The following is an 18,103-nucleotide window of genomic DNA, read 5'->3' as shown; positions in this document are numbered from 1 at the left end:
AGATATAAGGAAGAAATTTTTTACGCTGAGGGTGGTGAAGCACTGGGACAGGTTGCCCAGAGAGGTGGTGGATGCCCCATCCCTGGCAACATTCAAGGCCAGGTTGGACGGGGCTCTGAGCAACCTGATGTAGTTGAAGCTGTCCCTGCCCATGGCAGGGGGGTTGCACTAGATGACCTTTAGAGGTCCCTTCCAACCCAAAGTATTCCATGATTCTCTTGATTCCACTGTGATACTAAAAATAAATGCATATTCAAAACCTGTAGCACTCAGCCCTGTTTAAAAAACAAACGTCTCTGCCACACACACTGTACATGAGTAGACTTTGTGTTCCTAAAACTCAAAGCTTGGTGCCATATCTTAACTAGATGTTCTCTGGAAATGCTACAAAACAATGACCTGAAGTCAGATGGTCCATGATTGTGTTATAAAACCCATTTTAAAAACATCAAAAACACCCCAAACCCCCTCAAACAAGGAATTGTAGGTTGTTTTTATTTTCTAGTGAATATGGGAGTACTCCAGCATTTAAAAATGCTCTGAAGTTTCATTTTAGAAATATGTCTTTAGAAAGACTACCTGAAATTTAAAAGCCTTTTGTTTAAATAGTGATCAAAGATGTTAAGAATTAAAGCAGATATTGATCCTTAAAGTATCATGACACTTAAAAGAAACAGAATACTGCTTTATCTTGCCCCTTAATGTGGTATTTAACATCAGGCATGTGCAACACATTATGGATACTCTTTCCTTTGGGGAATCTAGATCTTTCTCTATGCTATTTTATAATACTGTTTTCACTATTCAAACTCATAACTGATTTTAAGTGTATAAGCAGTTCTAGTTACTCGAGGTATTGTTTAAACAGTGTGTCTATATAGATGTTTAGTTCTTTGACTCTGAACGTGTGTTTTGAGTTGGCTGGGGAAAAAATTTTTACTTCTAAATGGTGTGGAATAATTTATTCCTCAAGCAAGATGCACTGATTCCAAGTCTCACCCCCCTCCCACCTTCAGCCTGTAATTATCAGAGCTGAAAAATCAACTACTGTTGAAATTAATCAATTTTCATTTATTTTGGGTGAGAGGTTCAAAGCTGAAGTATCTTTATAACAAATGATAGGCCAAAACTTGCACAGAAGTGATCACACTTCAATAATGTAATGATACTCTAAAAATATCATTTAATAGGTAGTAGTAATGTCTTAAGCCTGTGATTACTGGATCCTTGGGAACAGAGATTACTTCTAAGGGATCCATAAAAAGTGATTAAGAAAAGCGTGTTATTTGACAGTCGGTTTAAGGTAGCTGCGCGGTCTGTGTCCCCACTGGGGGTTTCTTTCAGTTCTGGAAACTGAAACAGATTGAAACCCGCTTTAGTATTGCTTTTTTTGGAGATGCTGTTGATTATTGCCGCTTAATAGCACATTCTCTAACAGTACCCTTTTAAAACCGTATTTAGTAACAAAATGTCTGGTTATTGTTCCCCTGAACCCCTCTCCCGAGCGGTGCCTGTGTCAGATTCTGCCCTGCTCATCCGTAGGAAGACGCGTCTGCTCCGCATTCAACTTGCAAGTCACTCATGTTGTGATGTGACTGTGCTGGTGCACGGAGAGAGGATGCCGCTCTGTAGGCATCGTGTGTGCTGCGGTGTCACAACATGCTGAGGCCCAGACAGCTCTCTCTGACATGTCTCCTGTCTTTGAAACTATTCATCAGTCACTTCACTGTGGCAGAGCCACGTCAGAATAACTGCTAGATTAGCCTTGAAAGTGCATCTGAAATAACCCAAACTTTCTGCAGGGATGACTTACTGCGATGTTGAGGGAAATGATCTTTCTGGTGGAAAGTGAAGCAAAGGTTAGAGAATCTCTATAGACTGAAAAGAGAAGCTATCTTCAGTGCCTAAAGGTGAAGAATTACTATGTATTTAATGAATGTAAAAGTAATTTTACAATATTTTTTCAGACCCAAATGCTTATCAGGTGGTCATAAATATATTGTCTAATTGTTCTTAACTGCATACTTATGCAATACATGTATGAAACCACTAATTGCTTAATCAGAAATTAATAGTGGTGTTAATATTCCCTCAGTTAGGAGGGTAAGTTATAGTAGATGCTATAACACTGAGAGATTAAAATCCAAATTTTCAAACTCAATCTAAAGCTTAAAGTTTATTAACCCCCCCACCCTCAACTTCCATTGTCATTAATGACTCTCGTAAGTGCCAACACATCTGGAAATTGGACCGCTTGGATCTTAATTCTTACATAACCAAGAAGAAGGTTAACAAACTTTAAAATTGCAAATAAAAGAGCCAAAATGAGGATGATGTAGTCATTGTGAATTAGAATACCTCTTTTTGGCGAGAATTGCATTTGTCTCTTCAAAATAATGGTATGACTTGTAATGAAGTAGCTTTACTGTTGAAGTTAAACATTATAATGGTCTTTTAATGGCACCTTAATGGCCTCTCTGAGGACTTGCACTGAAATAATTTTACCTTCTCATAATTGCACTTCATAATGAACTGTAGCAGCACAATTTAAGGTCTCCTTAATTTTTTTCATTGGTTTGTTAAATATAATAAACCCTCTAAGTTACCATTCTGTCAAATAAAGGAAGTATTGGATTTTCTTTTTGATTGTTGTATTAGGTCTATCTTCCGCACCTAAATATTTTGTCTGTCTCAGCAATAATAAGGTAGTAACTGATTTTTGTAAAATTTTATCTATATGGCGAAATAACAATAATGTGTATATTGAATAGATTTGCTGTCCAAGAGGAGAATTTCTCATGATACACTCTTCATTTCATGTGTATGTGTGACTCAGAAGCTAGGTGTCATGAAGAAGTAGATTATTACATATCCAGTGCTTATGTTATTCTGTGCAAATAGACTGAAAGAAGGTGGCTGTTCAGCTTTGTTATTTTTGTGAAGCCCAGGTGTTGAATGGAAATAGTTCACTATAAATCTGGCACGACTTCAGCTCAAGAGGCACAGCTACAGATATGCCATAACAAAAAGGAAATTTTACAATGAGTTGCTGTGTCATGAAAGCACTCCGATATGCTATTGAATAACTTTGAAACTTTTAACTGTGTTTTCCTGTAAATGGCCTGGCAGGCCAAGATTTCACCCTGAGCTTGTTCATACTTTGACAGTTTTATTTCAGTTCTCATCACAGAGATGTTAATTTTGTGTAAACATCCTTTATAAAGAAACTACTTCTGATCTGTAGCTTCAGTTTATAAAGGCAGCAGGGCCTATTTCAGAATAATTATGTAATACTCTAGCATTTATTTACTTTAACTCAGCAATTAAATATGTTATTAGTATTCCGATATTTCATGTTGCAACATTCACACATGCGTTACTTGTCAATGTTTAGCAACATTTCATCCGGACACTAAATGTGTGTGTGTGTGCTATCCCAACAACTGAAAGTGAAGGCCTCCCTCTGTGAGAAGGTTGTGAAATGCTGGAGGATTGAGCTTGTTTGTCCAGAAACTGTATGTAATTAACAGGGGAAGAATATTGAAACCCACCAAATGGAAATAATGTCTTGTCCCAGCTATCCATCTTGTCTGTCTTTCTGTAATTCCAGACACGAATAACATCCAAGAAATAGGAATTCACTAGTGTCAGTGCTTTCTTTACTTTTTCCATTTCCGAATCAAGGGGATGGAAAAAAAAGTTATTTGCAGGTGAGATTAGTATGTCCTGAGAAAAATATAGCACGTGGGGTAAAACTTTAGCTTTTGATACAATGGCAGTATATAATTCACAAATTCTCTAATAGAAATGTCTATGAAATGTTGCTATCAATCTTGTTCAGTCTCTTACCATTACCCTTTTTTTTTATGATTTACATCTTATGAGTTCTGGTTGCCAGTTTTGATTTGAGAGGCTCCCATGGAGGCTACGTTAATTATTCATATTGGCAAAAACCCATCCAATTTGTATACTTAAAACATAAATAATTTTACAGTTTTGATTGGCTGATTAGATTTTCCTAGTGCTACAAGTTAGCTTTTGAAGTACGGAATCACTGGGTGTATTTTTGTCCTGGTTTCAGCAGGGATAGAATTAATTTCCTTCCTAGTAGCTGGTACAGTGCTGTGTTTTGGATTTAGGATGAGAACAATGTTGATAACACACGGATGTTTTAGTTGTTGCTAGGTAGTGTTTACACTAGTCAAGGACTTTCCAGCTTCCCATGCTCTACCGACTGAGAAGGCTGGAGGTGCACAAGAAGCTGGGAGGGGACACAGCCAGGACAGCTGACCCCAACTGGCCAAATGGATATTCCATACCATGTGACGTCATGCTCGGTATATAAAGCTGGGGGAAGAAGAAGGAAGGGGGGGACGATTGGAGTGGTGGCGTTTGTCTTCCCAAGTAACCGTTACGCGTGATGGAGCCCTGCTTTCCTGGAGATGGCTGAACACCTGCCTGCCCATGGGAAGGAGTGAATTAATTCCTTTGTTTTGCTTTGTTTGCACGCGCAGCTTTTGCTTTACCTATTAAGCTGTCTTTATCTCAACCCATGAGTTTTCTCACTTTTACCCTTCCGATTTTCTCCCCCATCCCACTGGGGGGGAGGGAGCGAGCGGCTGCGTGGTGTTCAGGTGCCAACTGAGGTTAAACCACGACAATTTTCAAGAGTAGATGGCCAAAAAACAAGCTTAGGTTAAGTGGAGTAGGTCTCGTTATTAAAGCTTTACCAAGAACATTCCCTTATAGTATAGAATCAGATGGCTAGCTCTTGCCATAGTGGTGTGAGGTTTTTGTTTTCTTTTTACAGAACTCTATTTTACTTCTCTTGTCTCTCCCTTTGCCAGCTGAAAATGTCAATGTTTTATCTTAGTCCATTAGTGTTTTCTTAAAAACATTTATAGGATGCTGGCAGCTCAAAGTACACTTTTGATTAGGTTTTTATTTTCCTGTTAATGGCAAAACCACCCAAATGAATCTTCACAATTAACAATTATGGAGCCTGCCTTGGGGAAAGGGCTGCTGAGTTTCTGTGGGAGGGAAGATTGAAATAAAACACACCAAATAATTGGAAATGTATTTCACAGGCATGCTTAGTATGTTAGTGCTGCCTCCTGAAACTAAATGTAGTGCTTGTACTTAACTCAGTCTTTGCTGGGTTCACCAGGATTAAAGCTTGTTGACATATTTCCAAATCAGTTTTCATACCACCAACTAGTTTATAGTAGTACTGCTCACTTGGTTAGCAGTATGCAACTAGTATTACAACTTAAAATGCTTCTGCCTGAATAAAGCCCTCTACAAATGAAGAGCTGTCTTAAGATCTAATGTACTGTTCTATTTTTTTTTTTTGTAAAAGAGAAGATTTTCCACCTCATTGGTTTGATAAATGTACTTGAAACATTTTAATATTAAAATTTTTGGTGGAAAAAAAATGAAGGAAGACCTTATGCTGGCTGTCTCAGCTAATTGAATTTATTATATTTTGCTACTTTCCATTCTCCTTGTTTCTACAGTAGCGAGGGTAGTCTAGTAATAAACTATCCAAATACAAACTCTTATTCAGATATTAAAGCAATAATAAAGTTGGCTCTTTTTTATCAGTCACTAGTCCTATGCTTTGGATTAGTAAGATAATAGTGTTTTGAGTTATGTCTGCTGCGAGAAGAAACCTAGTGGAAATCTGTAAGTGCTTGCTGAAATGACAGTGTTGATATATACTTCTTACACCGTGTCTAGATTAGGAAGATGGATATAATTTAAAATATGTTCCTTAGCACACTTTTAAACATTCCTGGAGCAAGTGTTCAACACATCTGAAAATGTGTTAGCTTTATCTAGCTTTTCAGAATCCTGCTAAAAAACTCTTTTTTGGGACACTTGGTTTACAAATTAAGCTGGTATGCCCCAAATGTCATCAATCATAGTCTACATAATAATCTGAACATCTACTTACATCCTTCATAATTGCATGAAAATAAGTTTATTAACACTTACAGGTTATACACTAAGCTAGACCTTATCTCGTAGTTTTTCCTGGACCTTAGCTCTTAGTTTTTACACAGTTTAACTACATGTTTAGACAAAATAATGCAAAGGCAGTGATCCATTTTGTAATTCTCCTTTCAACAAATTTTACCTTCTACTAAAACTATAACATTTAGCTCACTAATTTAAGAAGACACTAATTGAAACAACAATGAAACATTCTAAATCTTCCTGTAGTTACTCTAGGAATTTATACATATTACATTACGTGCCCATTCAAGATCAGATTTTTTTGAATCACACAGTGGCTTGGAGAGGCTTAGGCACACCTACCAACTCTAATGCTTGGCTATTTATTGCTTTTCAGCCATTTGTTGCTTTTTTCCTGGCTTTCTCTTGCCTCAATTCTATGAAAAAAAGAATGTACCTGTGCAGGTGAGCGACTTCTTACCCTTACTGCTGTTGGTTAAAGGTACCCAAGGGGCACATTTAACTCTTGCAATCCTGCCCAAAGCTGCACCTCATCCAAGTGGAGAATCTGAAGAAGTAGCAGCAGCAAATACCGTTTCGTAATTTTTCTGTGGGACTGCTGCCGTCTGGCCCATTGACTTTCGAAGAACCCTTTAAACTACAGTTCTGAGTCTGCTTTGCAAACTAGAAAAGGCATGATTTTCTGTAGATAGTGTGGGGCTTCCTTCTTTACTGTATTTGTTAGAAATTACAGGATTTAGATATTGATGAGATCAGAAAAGCAGTATGGTTCAGGGAGTACCATTGTCTTGAATCTGTGCATGTTAGCAGATATGCCATGTTCAAATTTAAGAGATGAATTCAGTTCTGCAGTTAAAAAAAAAAGAAAAAAAAAAAAATCAGGTTTTTTCTCCTTGCACCAGGGAGCAATGTTATTCCAAAAAGGGCAAGGAGAGGGTCATGTCTCTTCAACTTCACAAGTCTATGGAGCAACCTGAGCATGTTTTGGAAGGGAGCAGCATATGTTCTAGTCGAAGCATAGTAATTCTTCATGCTTCCTGTAACTCAATACTATCCCACATCATCCTTGAACAGGGCTGTTTCTTAAATGCCATCTTTGTATTTAGATTGATCGAGAAGTTGGAAACAATTTCTTGCTGTCGTTCATGTAGTAGGAGCCATTGACAGAGGAAGTTGGTAATTACAGAAGAATGGCACAACGTGGTTAAATGGAGGGGGAAGAGTTCTGTTATTTTAGTATGGAAGTTATGTTGAAATGAACTTGAATCGATCCATTAAAAAAGTTTTAAATTTTGTTATGCATGCTGCAGAAATTAATTTCTTGTTTAGTATTCTTGATTGGCTCTGCTGTAGTTCCTTTATGCATGCAGATTCAAAATGCGTACAACTTAATTCCTGATACTTGCTCCCAACCTCTAATTTATGACAATTGAATCATTGTTCTTGGGTTCATTGTGCAATTAGTGACTGTCTGTTTGAATAGATGCACCTTTCTCTTTCTAAAAGTAAGGCTGCTATATTTTCTTTTCTGCAGTCTAATTTGCTTGGAGGCAAACGCGTTATAGATAATCATAGAATGACAATGGAAGAGACGTGCCTAATGCCTAATTTATCAGTCTTCATATGCTAGATGAGTTCTCACATTGCTTTGGTTACTCTGCTTATGTTGCTGTGACGTTTTTTCTAGGAATGAATGCCTAGTTTGGATGGTCAGTAAGATAAAAGCCTTTATTCGGTGTCCTATGAGCTGGTTGACTGCCTAGCGGACCCCTGAACGTTCTTCTGTGGCTGCTGTTTACTTGGGTATCAAATGCTTACCCTCTCCTGCTTTCTTTTGTGACTTACCAAGAGAGTTTTTATTATCTTCAACCCAAAGTACTTTATTTTCAGGGGCTGTTTTCCTGAAAGCTTTCAGTCAGAAAACAGGATCTGGAAACATATCATCTATAATAAATCTCATCTGTTATATTGTTTAGTTGCTTACATGATTTGTGAACTTTTGATCTTGAGGGTGAGGAGGTCTGGTTATATTACCTAAAATGCTGGTTACAGTATTTTCACAACATCCCTAAGCTATACAGGAAAGCAAGCAACTTCTAAAGCCTTTATTTCCAAATACTATGAAGAATGTGAAAGAGCAATTGAATTACAACATGCCTCAGAGAAAGTAAAAAGAAAATTGCTTTTGTAAAGAAATCTCTAGTATAATTTTGTCACTTGGCTGTTTGTATCTGCCATTTTAGCCCCACATATTAATCCTAGCAGATAACTATGTAATCACCATACTTTCTATACTATGAGAGGAAATGAAATGAAAGCAGTTGATGGAAAAGAAATGGAAAGGCAATGTTATAAATAGTGAAGTACAGAAGGGTAAGAACTAGTAGGGAAATATGAACCAGTGTGACACATTTAAGCCAATTTTAATAAAATTGGAAAAAATGCAATTAAAGTGATCTTGATACCTTAATGCCAGAAAGGCATTGAAGAAAATGTTTTAAAATAGCTAATTTCAAAGCTTTGAGTCTTGGCTGTTTATTTCTTTCAAATGTTGGAGAATTCATTAGTTTATAATCATAGATTTAGGGGAGATAATACAGTAATATGTGCCTTTTTCCTAATAACAGTTGCATATTTCATTGTTTTCAAGATTCTTTGTAAAGGGATAGGATGGACTGATTACTGTTTATAATGTAAAACATTGCTTGAATGTGTGGCAATAAGCAGTATTTTCAGAGTAGCAGGCTGAAATGTGTGCTTTTAAATTTTTAACTGAGCAATTAAAATCACATCTGACATCACAAGAAAAAAGAACAATGTCAGGTTTAATGAGAATTTAGTATTTCATCTAGAAATAATACTGTCTGTAAGATCTGAGTTTTGAAGTCAAGCAACAACAGTTAAAACAGTTGATCTCTTGGTAAAAATAATGGAATATAAATCTGTCCTCCTTTCAGACAGATGCATGATAGTGTCTAGTCCTGTAATACTCGATACACATGTTTAAATGCCTGTGAAAGAAGATATATATCTCAGCCTGTGTATTTTTTATTGACCTGTTCCCCCTGCCCAAGTAATTTATTATGTACTAAATATGTAAACCTTTATTCCATGTAGATCTATGAGTTTATTTTATAAACTTTTATTTTAAAGGTATTTATTATTAGGTATGCTTAAAGTTAGCAGCCTTTGGTATTTAAAAGACAACTTTCTAAATAGTTCTAAGACACTTAATTTCTTAAAAACACTTACTTTAAAATTAAAGCTGTAGTTGTTAGAACTGTGACTTTTAAAATTATATTGTTGCGGCCTTTGCCTTCAGCCTTAGGCTGTTCTTGGATACAAATCCTTTTTCTGAGCTCATATGTAGATGCCATTCAGAAGAATGAGTTCGGGATCCTCTTCTGTAATAGTCTGTAATTCATGTTACTTTTTGGCAGAGAAGGCATGATCAACAACTTCACTCACTTGAAACAGGAAGGTTTTAATTGTCCTAATTCCTAGGGGACTCTCTTGTCCCCTGGTTTGTACCAGGCCCTGAAAAAATTTTCTTTTGAGGCTGAAGTCCGGTGGCTATATTGTAACCTAGTTCTATATTCTTTGCAGAATTGCCATGCTCTAAACCAGTTGATTAGTGTCTGTTTGTTTATTATTTACCTTGGTAATGTAGAGAACATGCTTCTGGGTTCAGGCATCATGTTGGATGCTCTTTGAGGATACGGGTTATTTCATCAACTCTGCAGGTTATGCCCATGCAGTCTTTCAGGCTTATTGTTCCATCCTGGTTTGAGCCAGCATATCCAGCATATGGAAAAAGTGAAGAAAGAAAGACTGAAAAAAAATAATTTCCACACAAGTTGTTCTTGAAGCACTTGACTATCTCAGTTGAAAGAAAAACCCTGAAATGCCTTTCATCCTGGAGAATCTGTTAATCTGGCATCTGAGTGTTTGGCAGAGAGAGGCAAACTCACATGCAAAGGACTCATTCCTTTGCAACCCCCTTTCTCCTTTTTTTAATGACAGCGGCTGCCTATAGAGTGAGCACCAGCTACTGAGTAGAATTCATCTGAAGCTTTGGAGTATGTTGGAACTCTCCCTCTAGCCACATTTTCCCCTTATTATGATTAAGCAGGAGAAATGCCATACCACAGGAATGGGAAACTACTTGAACAGACTCTCTAAGAAAATGTAGACTTGATGGTGGCTTTGTGATGATGCTGTGATGGGATTTGAAGCATCTTTCCTTGGTAACAAAACCCAGTAGATTCTCCATTTTGTGGGTGTAACACAGTTAACATCTCTGTCACTTCTACAGACAGAACAGTGTTTGTAGCTTGGGACAGACACATTCTGTTACAGCTGAGCATTCATAGCTCCCACTTTTTCATAATTTCTGACTTGTGCAGAAGGTGCATAGCTTGTCCTTTAGTTGCCTTGGTTTGGGTACTGCACACCCATTTCTGTTTCTTGATATGCAATGGCACACCTTTATATGACTTTCTGTGGGCATGGCTGCATCTCTTAAGTGATTGCTGAAGAGCTAACTGTAAATATCAAATACCACTTCTTGCAAATAGCAAGTAGAGCTTCCCTTTTCCTGTGGAAGATGAATATTGAAACTCTGAAATTTTTCTGGGGATGCACTGCACAGTATCCTCCTCGCAACAGGGCGCACACTAATGTATCAAAGTTACACTGAGCTAAATTCAGCAGATGTGAGACTTGAAGGAAAATCCCAGGCAGGTCATATGGAACTGTACCTAGGACTGAATGCGCCCAGATGAAGCTTGCAGAGCATTGCCACTGCACAGCAGGGCAGGGTCTGACATCCTCTTCTGCTTGCCTTGTTTGACTTCTCTATCCGTTAAGCTGTGAAGCCACAGCAGAAGTGGCACCTCTCAACATTATTAAAAGCACATTCGTGGGCTCCAGTGAATTTGCATTGGACCATATCTTGATGGTGGTCTGTCCTAACTTTCTGTCTGAACTGGCTGCTTGTATGGGGCATAAACTGTGGGGTTTGGTAGCAGGGGCTGCAGGGTTCCCCTGTGTGGGAGGAGGTCGTGAGCTGCCCTGCGCTGCTACAGCTGGTTTCAGCTCACTCTGAAATGGATGAAAACAACTCACCGTGGGCCAGAACTTCAGAGGAGCATGTGGTGCTTCTGTTCATGCATACTGAAGAAAAGGAGCAGCTGCTGAGGGCAGAGGACACAAGGACACATATGGGGAAACATGAGGATGTGTGTGAGGACACACATAAGGTGATGGGAGGAGATAGGGGAAGAGATGTATGTCTGGAGAGAAGGAGCAGAGAAGCAGTAAGAAGCAAAGAGCAGGGGACGAAAAGAGTAAGACGCAAGGGGAGGCAACAAGAAACCTCTGGGCCCTGGCCCCAGCCTCCTGCGATGGCTGTTGTCTCACCAAAGGGATGTGGAAGGGACCAAGCGTAACGCCTGGTGAAAACAGAGGAAGCTGGGGTAGGAATAGGGGAGGAGAAGTGCTGGACTGAAGTGGGGCCTGGGGAGGGAAGGAGCTCCCCTAAGTGCTCATTTAACTCTTGATCTTTTTTCCTCAATACTTGAATCTGTAATTAAGAGTTTACGTTAATTGGCAATAAACTAAGTGAATTTCCTCAGTCAAGACTGCCTTGCCCACGCGGCTCTAATTCCAGGAGGCATCGCAGCACCACCATTACCTGAGCAAAAAGAGTTGATGGAAAGCGTAACAGTGGAGAGAGTTGTGGTATTCGGTAACTTGTCCCTTGTGCATGGTCAGCGGTCTCATCCACAAGAGTCGATCTTTTGTTCCGTTTCACATAATGGAGGGAAATGTGCAGCTTTAGGGGTGCGCTTTTTCTATTTATACAGCTTTTTTTTAATCAGGCGGGAACTCGGAAGTGCTGTTGAACTTGCTTTACTTCATCCTTCTTGTGAAAATTGAGTTTTCATACTTAACCACTAACACATGAGAGAAAAATATCTGAAGCATGTACCACCTGGTTTTACTTTCATCTTGATTCATTCATTAGCTTCTTCATATTAAAAGCCCTCCAAGATACAATTAACCCTTTTTTAATACTGTGAAGCTTGAAATGATCATTAAAACTCATTAAAGCAGAGAAACTTACTTTCAAAAGCAGTTTAATATTAAAATTTTCCTGATTTCTTTTCTTGTGGACAGGGTAGAATACTTAGGGCATGGCCATCACGGTTCCAGTCTTAACTGACTATTCAAGTAATTAATGATAATTGGTTGCTTTGCATTGCAGAACTACGCTCCGTGCTAGAAGATACTTTGATGAAATAATTTTCTATAATGGAATGTTGTCTTCTGAGAATGGACTATATAACAATGATATTGTCAGTGAGTCCTTTTTGTCCAGTAGAAGAAAATATAATTGAAGATAAAAATACATTACCAAAAGTCTTGCTTTTTTCTGCCCCTTTACATTCTCCTGTATTGTGAATTGTGCTGTTGCCACAAGAAAGCAAACATCTACTTATGTTTTCTGATTTACTGAGTTGTTTTTGTTTTTAACATCCTTTAAAATACACAAACATGCAGTCAGTTTTATTTTGGTACTAACTTCAGTGCTCTTGTGTCAACATACATGAAGGTTGAATTTGATCTCACTTTAAAAAAAGGGGTTTTTTTTGTATTCTGTTAATTGTCTACTCTGTTCCCAGCATTATATAAGCACTCTTAGAATTGAGAAATTGATTAGAATAGACAAAATTCAAAATAACCTTCTAAGCTCATAGGCAGTGCTGTTTTCATCCTGCAGGTTTTTGCAGGATGAAAATGACTAATTGCAAAGACAAGTACCGTGAAGTAAAATGGTGACTTTAAAGCAATAAACTGCCTTGGGTTTACTGAAACTGCAATAAAACTATCATGAAGCACTGTCAAAGTGTGATTTATTTGTACTACTAATTTTAGAGGTAATAAAATGTAGGATTTACTGGTATGGTTATAGCATTTGGTAGCCATTTTATTAGACAATTCAACAGGTATTATATAGTATCGTACAATCATAAGATATTTTATAATCTAGCTTTTACTGAAGCAGAATAGTCATAGGGAAAATAGTTTTGATATTTAGCCTTCTCTCACGGAAGTGAGCATACTGGACCTTTATATGGGTCATTTGTTGCTAAACTTCTAATTTTGTCTTAAAACTAGGACAAAAAGAGCACCATGAAAAGGATGTGATTTTGATTATTGTGAACTATATTTACTAACTGAATTATAATTCAGACTAGTTCTATTTTCTAAAATATATTATTTGGAAACAACTGCCTTTCTCTTTAAAATTTGTTTTAAAAATATGAGCAGAACTATTTATGTTCTGAAAATATTAGCTGTTATATACTTAAAAAAATTTGGATAACTAGTAGAATAGGATTTTCAGAAGTGCTCAGCATCAACCTAATTCTGTCCAGAAGAAACTGAAAAAGAAGAGGACTTAGACCAGTCCTTAGAAATCTCCATGTAGATGCACGATGATATTCTTATCTGCCTCCTCAGTGAAGCTAAGGTAAAATTCTACTTAAAATTACAAACTGAGAAATATGATAATAGCCTATCTATAGGCAGATGTGAAAGCTGTAATCTGCTAGGATTCCTCTTACTCGATGGAAAGATATGATACAGACAAAACTTTGGAAGAAAAATGATTTAAAGGGAAAATGTATTTGGATACATCCCTGCACAGAGATAGGACAGCATTATGAATTGAAAAGTATAACATGAATTGCCATTGAGAGCAATGTAGACATTTCAAGAAATCATACAAGTCATAAAAATGTGTTACTGATTTGTGCCTTGTTAATTAAATGCCCTAATTCTAATCAACTATGCAATTATTTCAAACAGAATTTTACAGCTTAGCAAATACAACTTTGGAATGCAAAGCTTTCTCAGCCACGATGATTTGCTGTAGCTACTTATCAGTACATTGAAAAAAATATTGTGATTCTTTATAAAGTTGTCCTTATCCTTCTTTTTAAGGTATGGGATGCTGTGGATACAGGTTGCTGTTTAAAAACATATTCCTGTCACTCCTGTGCTGTTCGAGCTGCCCGGTGGTCGTCTTGTGGAAGAAGGATCCTCAGTGGGGGCTTTGATTCCATGTTGCATTTAACAGATGTAGAAACAGGTAAAGGTCACATAAGGGTGCATTATAGCCCTATCTTTATTGAGTACAGATAACTTTGGATCTCGTTAGCCTTATTCTTTCTTCTGAAAATATAGATAAAATCTATAGATCAAAGTTAGAATTGTTGAAACGTGTCCTCACTGAAAAAAAAATCTAAGCAATTAAGGGTAGTTGGAGATATTTAAGAAAACTGAGCTATCTTTAACTTCATGATCACATGTAACTTCTGTCGTTGGATACGGCACAGATGAACAGAATGATGCGTGTATTTTTTATGCTCTGTCATGATCATTCATTAAAGCGTTTGAAGAGCCTCTTAAGGCTGACTTCAGTAACATTTATACATATGGGTAATTTAAACATAGGCTTGTACCTCATTCTCAGTTGGGTTGGTTTTAAGTTTGTGCTTAAAGTTAATTAAGTGAATTTTTTTTTTTTTCCTGAATAGGACTTTAATTAGAGTATAGAAAATTAAATTCTGGTATGAAACCTTGAGACTGAACCTGTGTTGCTTTGATGCAGTTGTGAATTTGATTTGGGATTTGATTGTTGTGACCTTAACAACTAATTTTCTGGATGCTGTCTCTCCTCATGTCTCCTTCACAAACTAAAGTACTTCTGTCAGATATATTTCTTCTCTCCTTTATGTATGTTATCAGCATTCATACAGTAGCATTCATTGGGGCTGTACATAATAGGGCACCTCTGTGTGTGTATAAATGAAGGATTAGGCCTAAAATAGTACTTTGTCAACTGAAGAGATGCAATTTTATTTTTGCCACTTAATTTATTTGTAAATGTTTAACTCCTGCAAAGGTGCAATATTTTTTTGCAAGACTACAAAAGAAATCCTTACAAAAATTACAAGAAGTTCTTGTCTAGGAGGGTTTTCTCATACGTAAAAGTAAGAAGTACGTTGTATGTGAATATCTGGAGAGCAGAAGTCCTGTTCAGATGAACTGGGAAAGTGGCCAAGGAAATTTGTGAATATTGTTCGCATGAAAAGAAGATTCTTTTCTATGCTCTAAGAATTTATTTTTCTCAACATTTGTCATACGAGAATTATTTAAATTCAGTGATGGCTGGAAAGGAGCTGTTGTAATTTGGGAATGTAAAACGTGACACAGTTACGGCATATTGATGTTTCAAGAATATTCAGGTTTTGTAATGGGGAAAAGAGCTTTATATATCTGATGTAGTAGTAGTACATGAGGTTAATATACTAAGTCGTTAATTTAGTCAGACTTCTGGTCTTTTTTTATTTTCAGTCTCATTGCAGCAGCCTTCTCGTTACTAGTCTCATATATAACTGAATCTTACTAATCCAAGGGGATTTAATTTTGACTGTATTGCTTACAAATTCTAAACGGAATGGCTACTGCTGTTAATGGGATTTATAGCAGTAGAATAGATTTTATGTGCCTGAGTCATTCGAAGGGACTACTGTGGGGAAAATATCTTTTTAAAAAATGATAGAACAAATTCCAAAGATATGTAATTTTAATCATATACTTTAATTTCTAACATCTCTTTGACTTAACTACCCAGTAATGGGATAATAATCTGGATTAAGTTGATTGTAGTGGTTCATTTGAAAGAAGGTATTTCTAGTGTTTTAGGCAATGACAACAGTAACAAATTATATTCACCAAGTTTCAGAACAGATAAGCTTATAAATGGTTCTTTCCTTATTGACTGGTGAGTTATGTAGTATTTCTAACTACTTAAATAAACTGTATGTGTAAAGGCAAAATGAATGATTATAATCCTTGAAAATACCAGATATTCATTATTGCCTTATTTCAAGGATGCAGGATTCCTTGTAGCTCTTGTGAACTGCAGTTGTAATGTTGATGTTTAGACCTGACTTTCAGTGATACACACCTCATTTGGAAAAGTATGATATGAGTGATTGGAATTTTATTCTGATTTCCTACGCATGCAGGCCAGTTTCTGATTTCCTTCCCTGTTGTAAAGTTACTCTATTTTTCATACATTTCAGTCAATTTTTTTCAGAGAAACAGGGCAAGCAGTTTGCCTCTGGAATCCAAATCAATTTGATATAAAAAGCCTCATTTCCATTTGAAAAACACTAAGGCAGCTATAAGATTTTGATTTACATTAGTTCACTGAATCATTCATTCCTCCTCACTCTTCATCAGTGCTGAGATGATTTCTTCTTTGATTAACTTCAGATAGATGTTAGAACTGTTCCTTCACAGAGGACTTTTAGATACTTTTTTGGACTTTGGTCTTAATTACTTTCCATTGCTAGACTGAACTAACTACCAGTGTGTTTAAATGCAGTAAATGCATGCCGGTGGGATATTATAAATGATAATGCTGTCTCTAAGGCTCTATGCTCGTCTCTTGTGTACGTTGTTCTGGTTCAAGTTTTTTTTAGTCAGATTTGCTCAAGTCTAATCTTTCTCATCTTTGTTTTCAGTATAGATTTTATATATTACATCTGTGTTATAGAAATTGCTACATGTCCTTCACCAAAATAAACCTAACATCTGAAGAGAATTACTTTTAAAAGTTTAGGAAAGGTTGCAAATACAGCTTAGTACATGAGTGGTATCAAGATGCTCAGTTGGGGTTTTTTTTGTCATTTTGTGTTGTTTTTCTGTTAGGAACATTGTTTCTGCCCTATTAAATCAAAATTGTAGTCTAGCTAATTGTTTGTTCTGGATCTGATGACAGCTAGTTATGAGATTCTTCAAAGGAATGTACCAGCATTGTTGTAACAAACCGTGCTAGAATAAATTCTCCAGGAAATTTTGTTTCTAAGCTTGGACTTAAGTTTGGGTATCCTTTGTCCTAGGATATTGCATTTTCTGGAGTGATTTCTTTTTTTTTAATCTTTGTGATCTGAACAAGATCAGAATAGAAGCAAACACTGACATCTCATTAATCACAAAGCAGAATTTTTGTTGTTGTTGGCATAAGAAATCCTGATGAAAGTGTAGAAGACACATCCATGAACTCTTATCCTGCAGTTTTACACCATCAAACTTCTTCCCCTTGTCAAGTGTATTTAATGAATACATTCTTATATATAAGATCATATAAGATGCTGCAAGCAGGAAAAATGGGCTGATAGGAACCTCATGAAGTTCAACAAGGACAAATGCAAAGTCCTGCATCTGGAATGGAGTAATCCTCTGCAACAGAACAGGCTGGTGCTAAACTGGCTAGAAAGCAGCTTTGCAGAAAAATACCTGGGGGTCCTGGTGCTGAATATGAATCAGCAGTGATCTCTTGCAGCGAAGGTGGTCAACTTCATCCCAGGCCAGATTAGCAAGTGTTTACCTAGTACATAGAGAAGATGATGCCAGGCTCTTCTCAGAGATGTGCAGTGAAAGGATGAGAGGCAAAGGACAAATGTAGGAACACACGAAACTTTTTGGCTCAACTCAAGGGTCATCAAACACTAAAACAGGCTGTCCAGAGAGGCCGTGGTGTCTCTATACTTGGAGATACTCAGAACTTCAGTGGACAGACCCCTAAGTAACCTGCTGCAGCTGGACCTATTTTGAGTAGGCGTTTGGACTAGATGACCCCTGGAGGTCCAACCTACATGATTTGTTGATCAATATGAAATTAAATTATAATCTTGATTTAGGAAAGCATTTATATACTTGTGTGACAACCACCATGCCAAAATGCTTGAAGGTGTGCAGCTACTGAAGGAAGATCTGAATTAGGGCCTATTAAATTAATCTAAAAATTGGAAGAATATAATCAGCATCAAACAGTTATGTAAACTATCTTCTCTACTATCAGAAGCTTTATTCGACTTGTGTTTCATAGAATCATAGAATCATAGAATCATTAAGTTTGGAAGAGACCTCCAAGATCATCGAGTCCAACCGTCAACCCAACACCACCATGCCCACTAAACCATGTCCCTAAGCACCTCATCTACACGTCTTTTAAATACTTCCAGGGATGGTGACTCAACCA

The 18,103-nt window shown here is 37.1% G+C and overlaps 1 protein-coding gene across 1 annotated transcript in view; it reads left to right on the top strand.

Moving 5' to 3' along the window:
* Positions 1–18,103, top strand: part of WDR25 (WD repeat domain 25) — a 73,300-nt gene that overhangs the window by 25,280 nt on the left and 29,917 nt on the right. The window contains exon 2 of the mRNA XM_009328058.1: positions 13,990–14,137. Coding sequence (XP_009326333.1) covers positions 13,990–14,137 — 148 coding nt within the window. The remainder of the gene's footprint in view (positions 1–13,989; positions 14,138–18,103) is intronic.

Source organism: Pygoscelis adeliae, unplaced genomic scaffold, assembly GCF_000699105.1.
Source record: "Pygoscelis adeliae isolate BGI_AS28 unplaced genomic scaffold, ASM69910v1 Scaffold130, whole genome shotgun sequence".
NCBI lineage: Eukaryota > Metazoa > Chordata > Aves > Sphenisciformes > Spheniscidae > Pygoscelis > Pygoscelis adeliae.
Note: the sequence above shows the minus strand (reverse complement) of the source record. Positions and strands in the feature narration are given on the sequence as shown.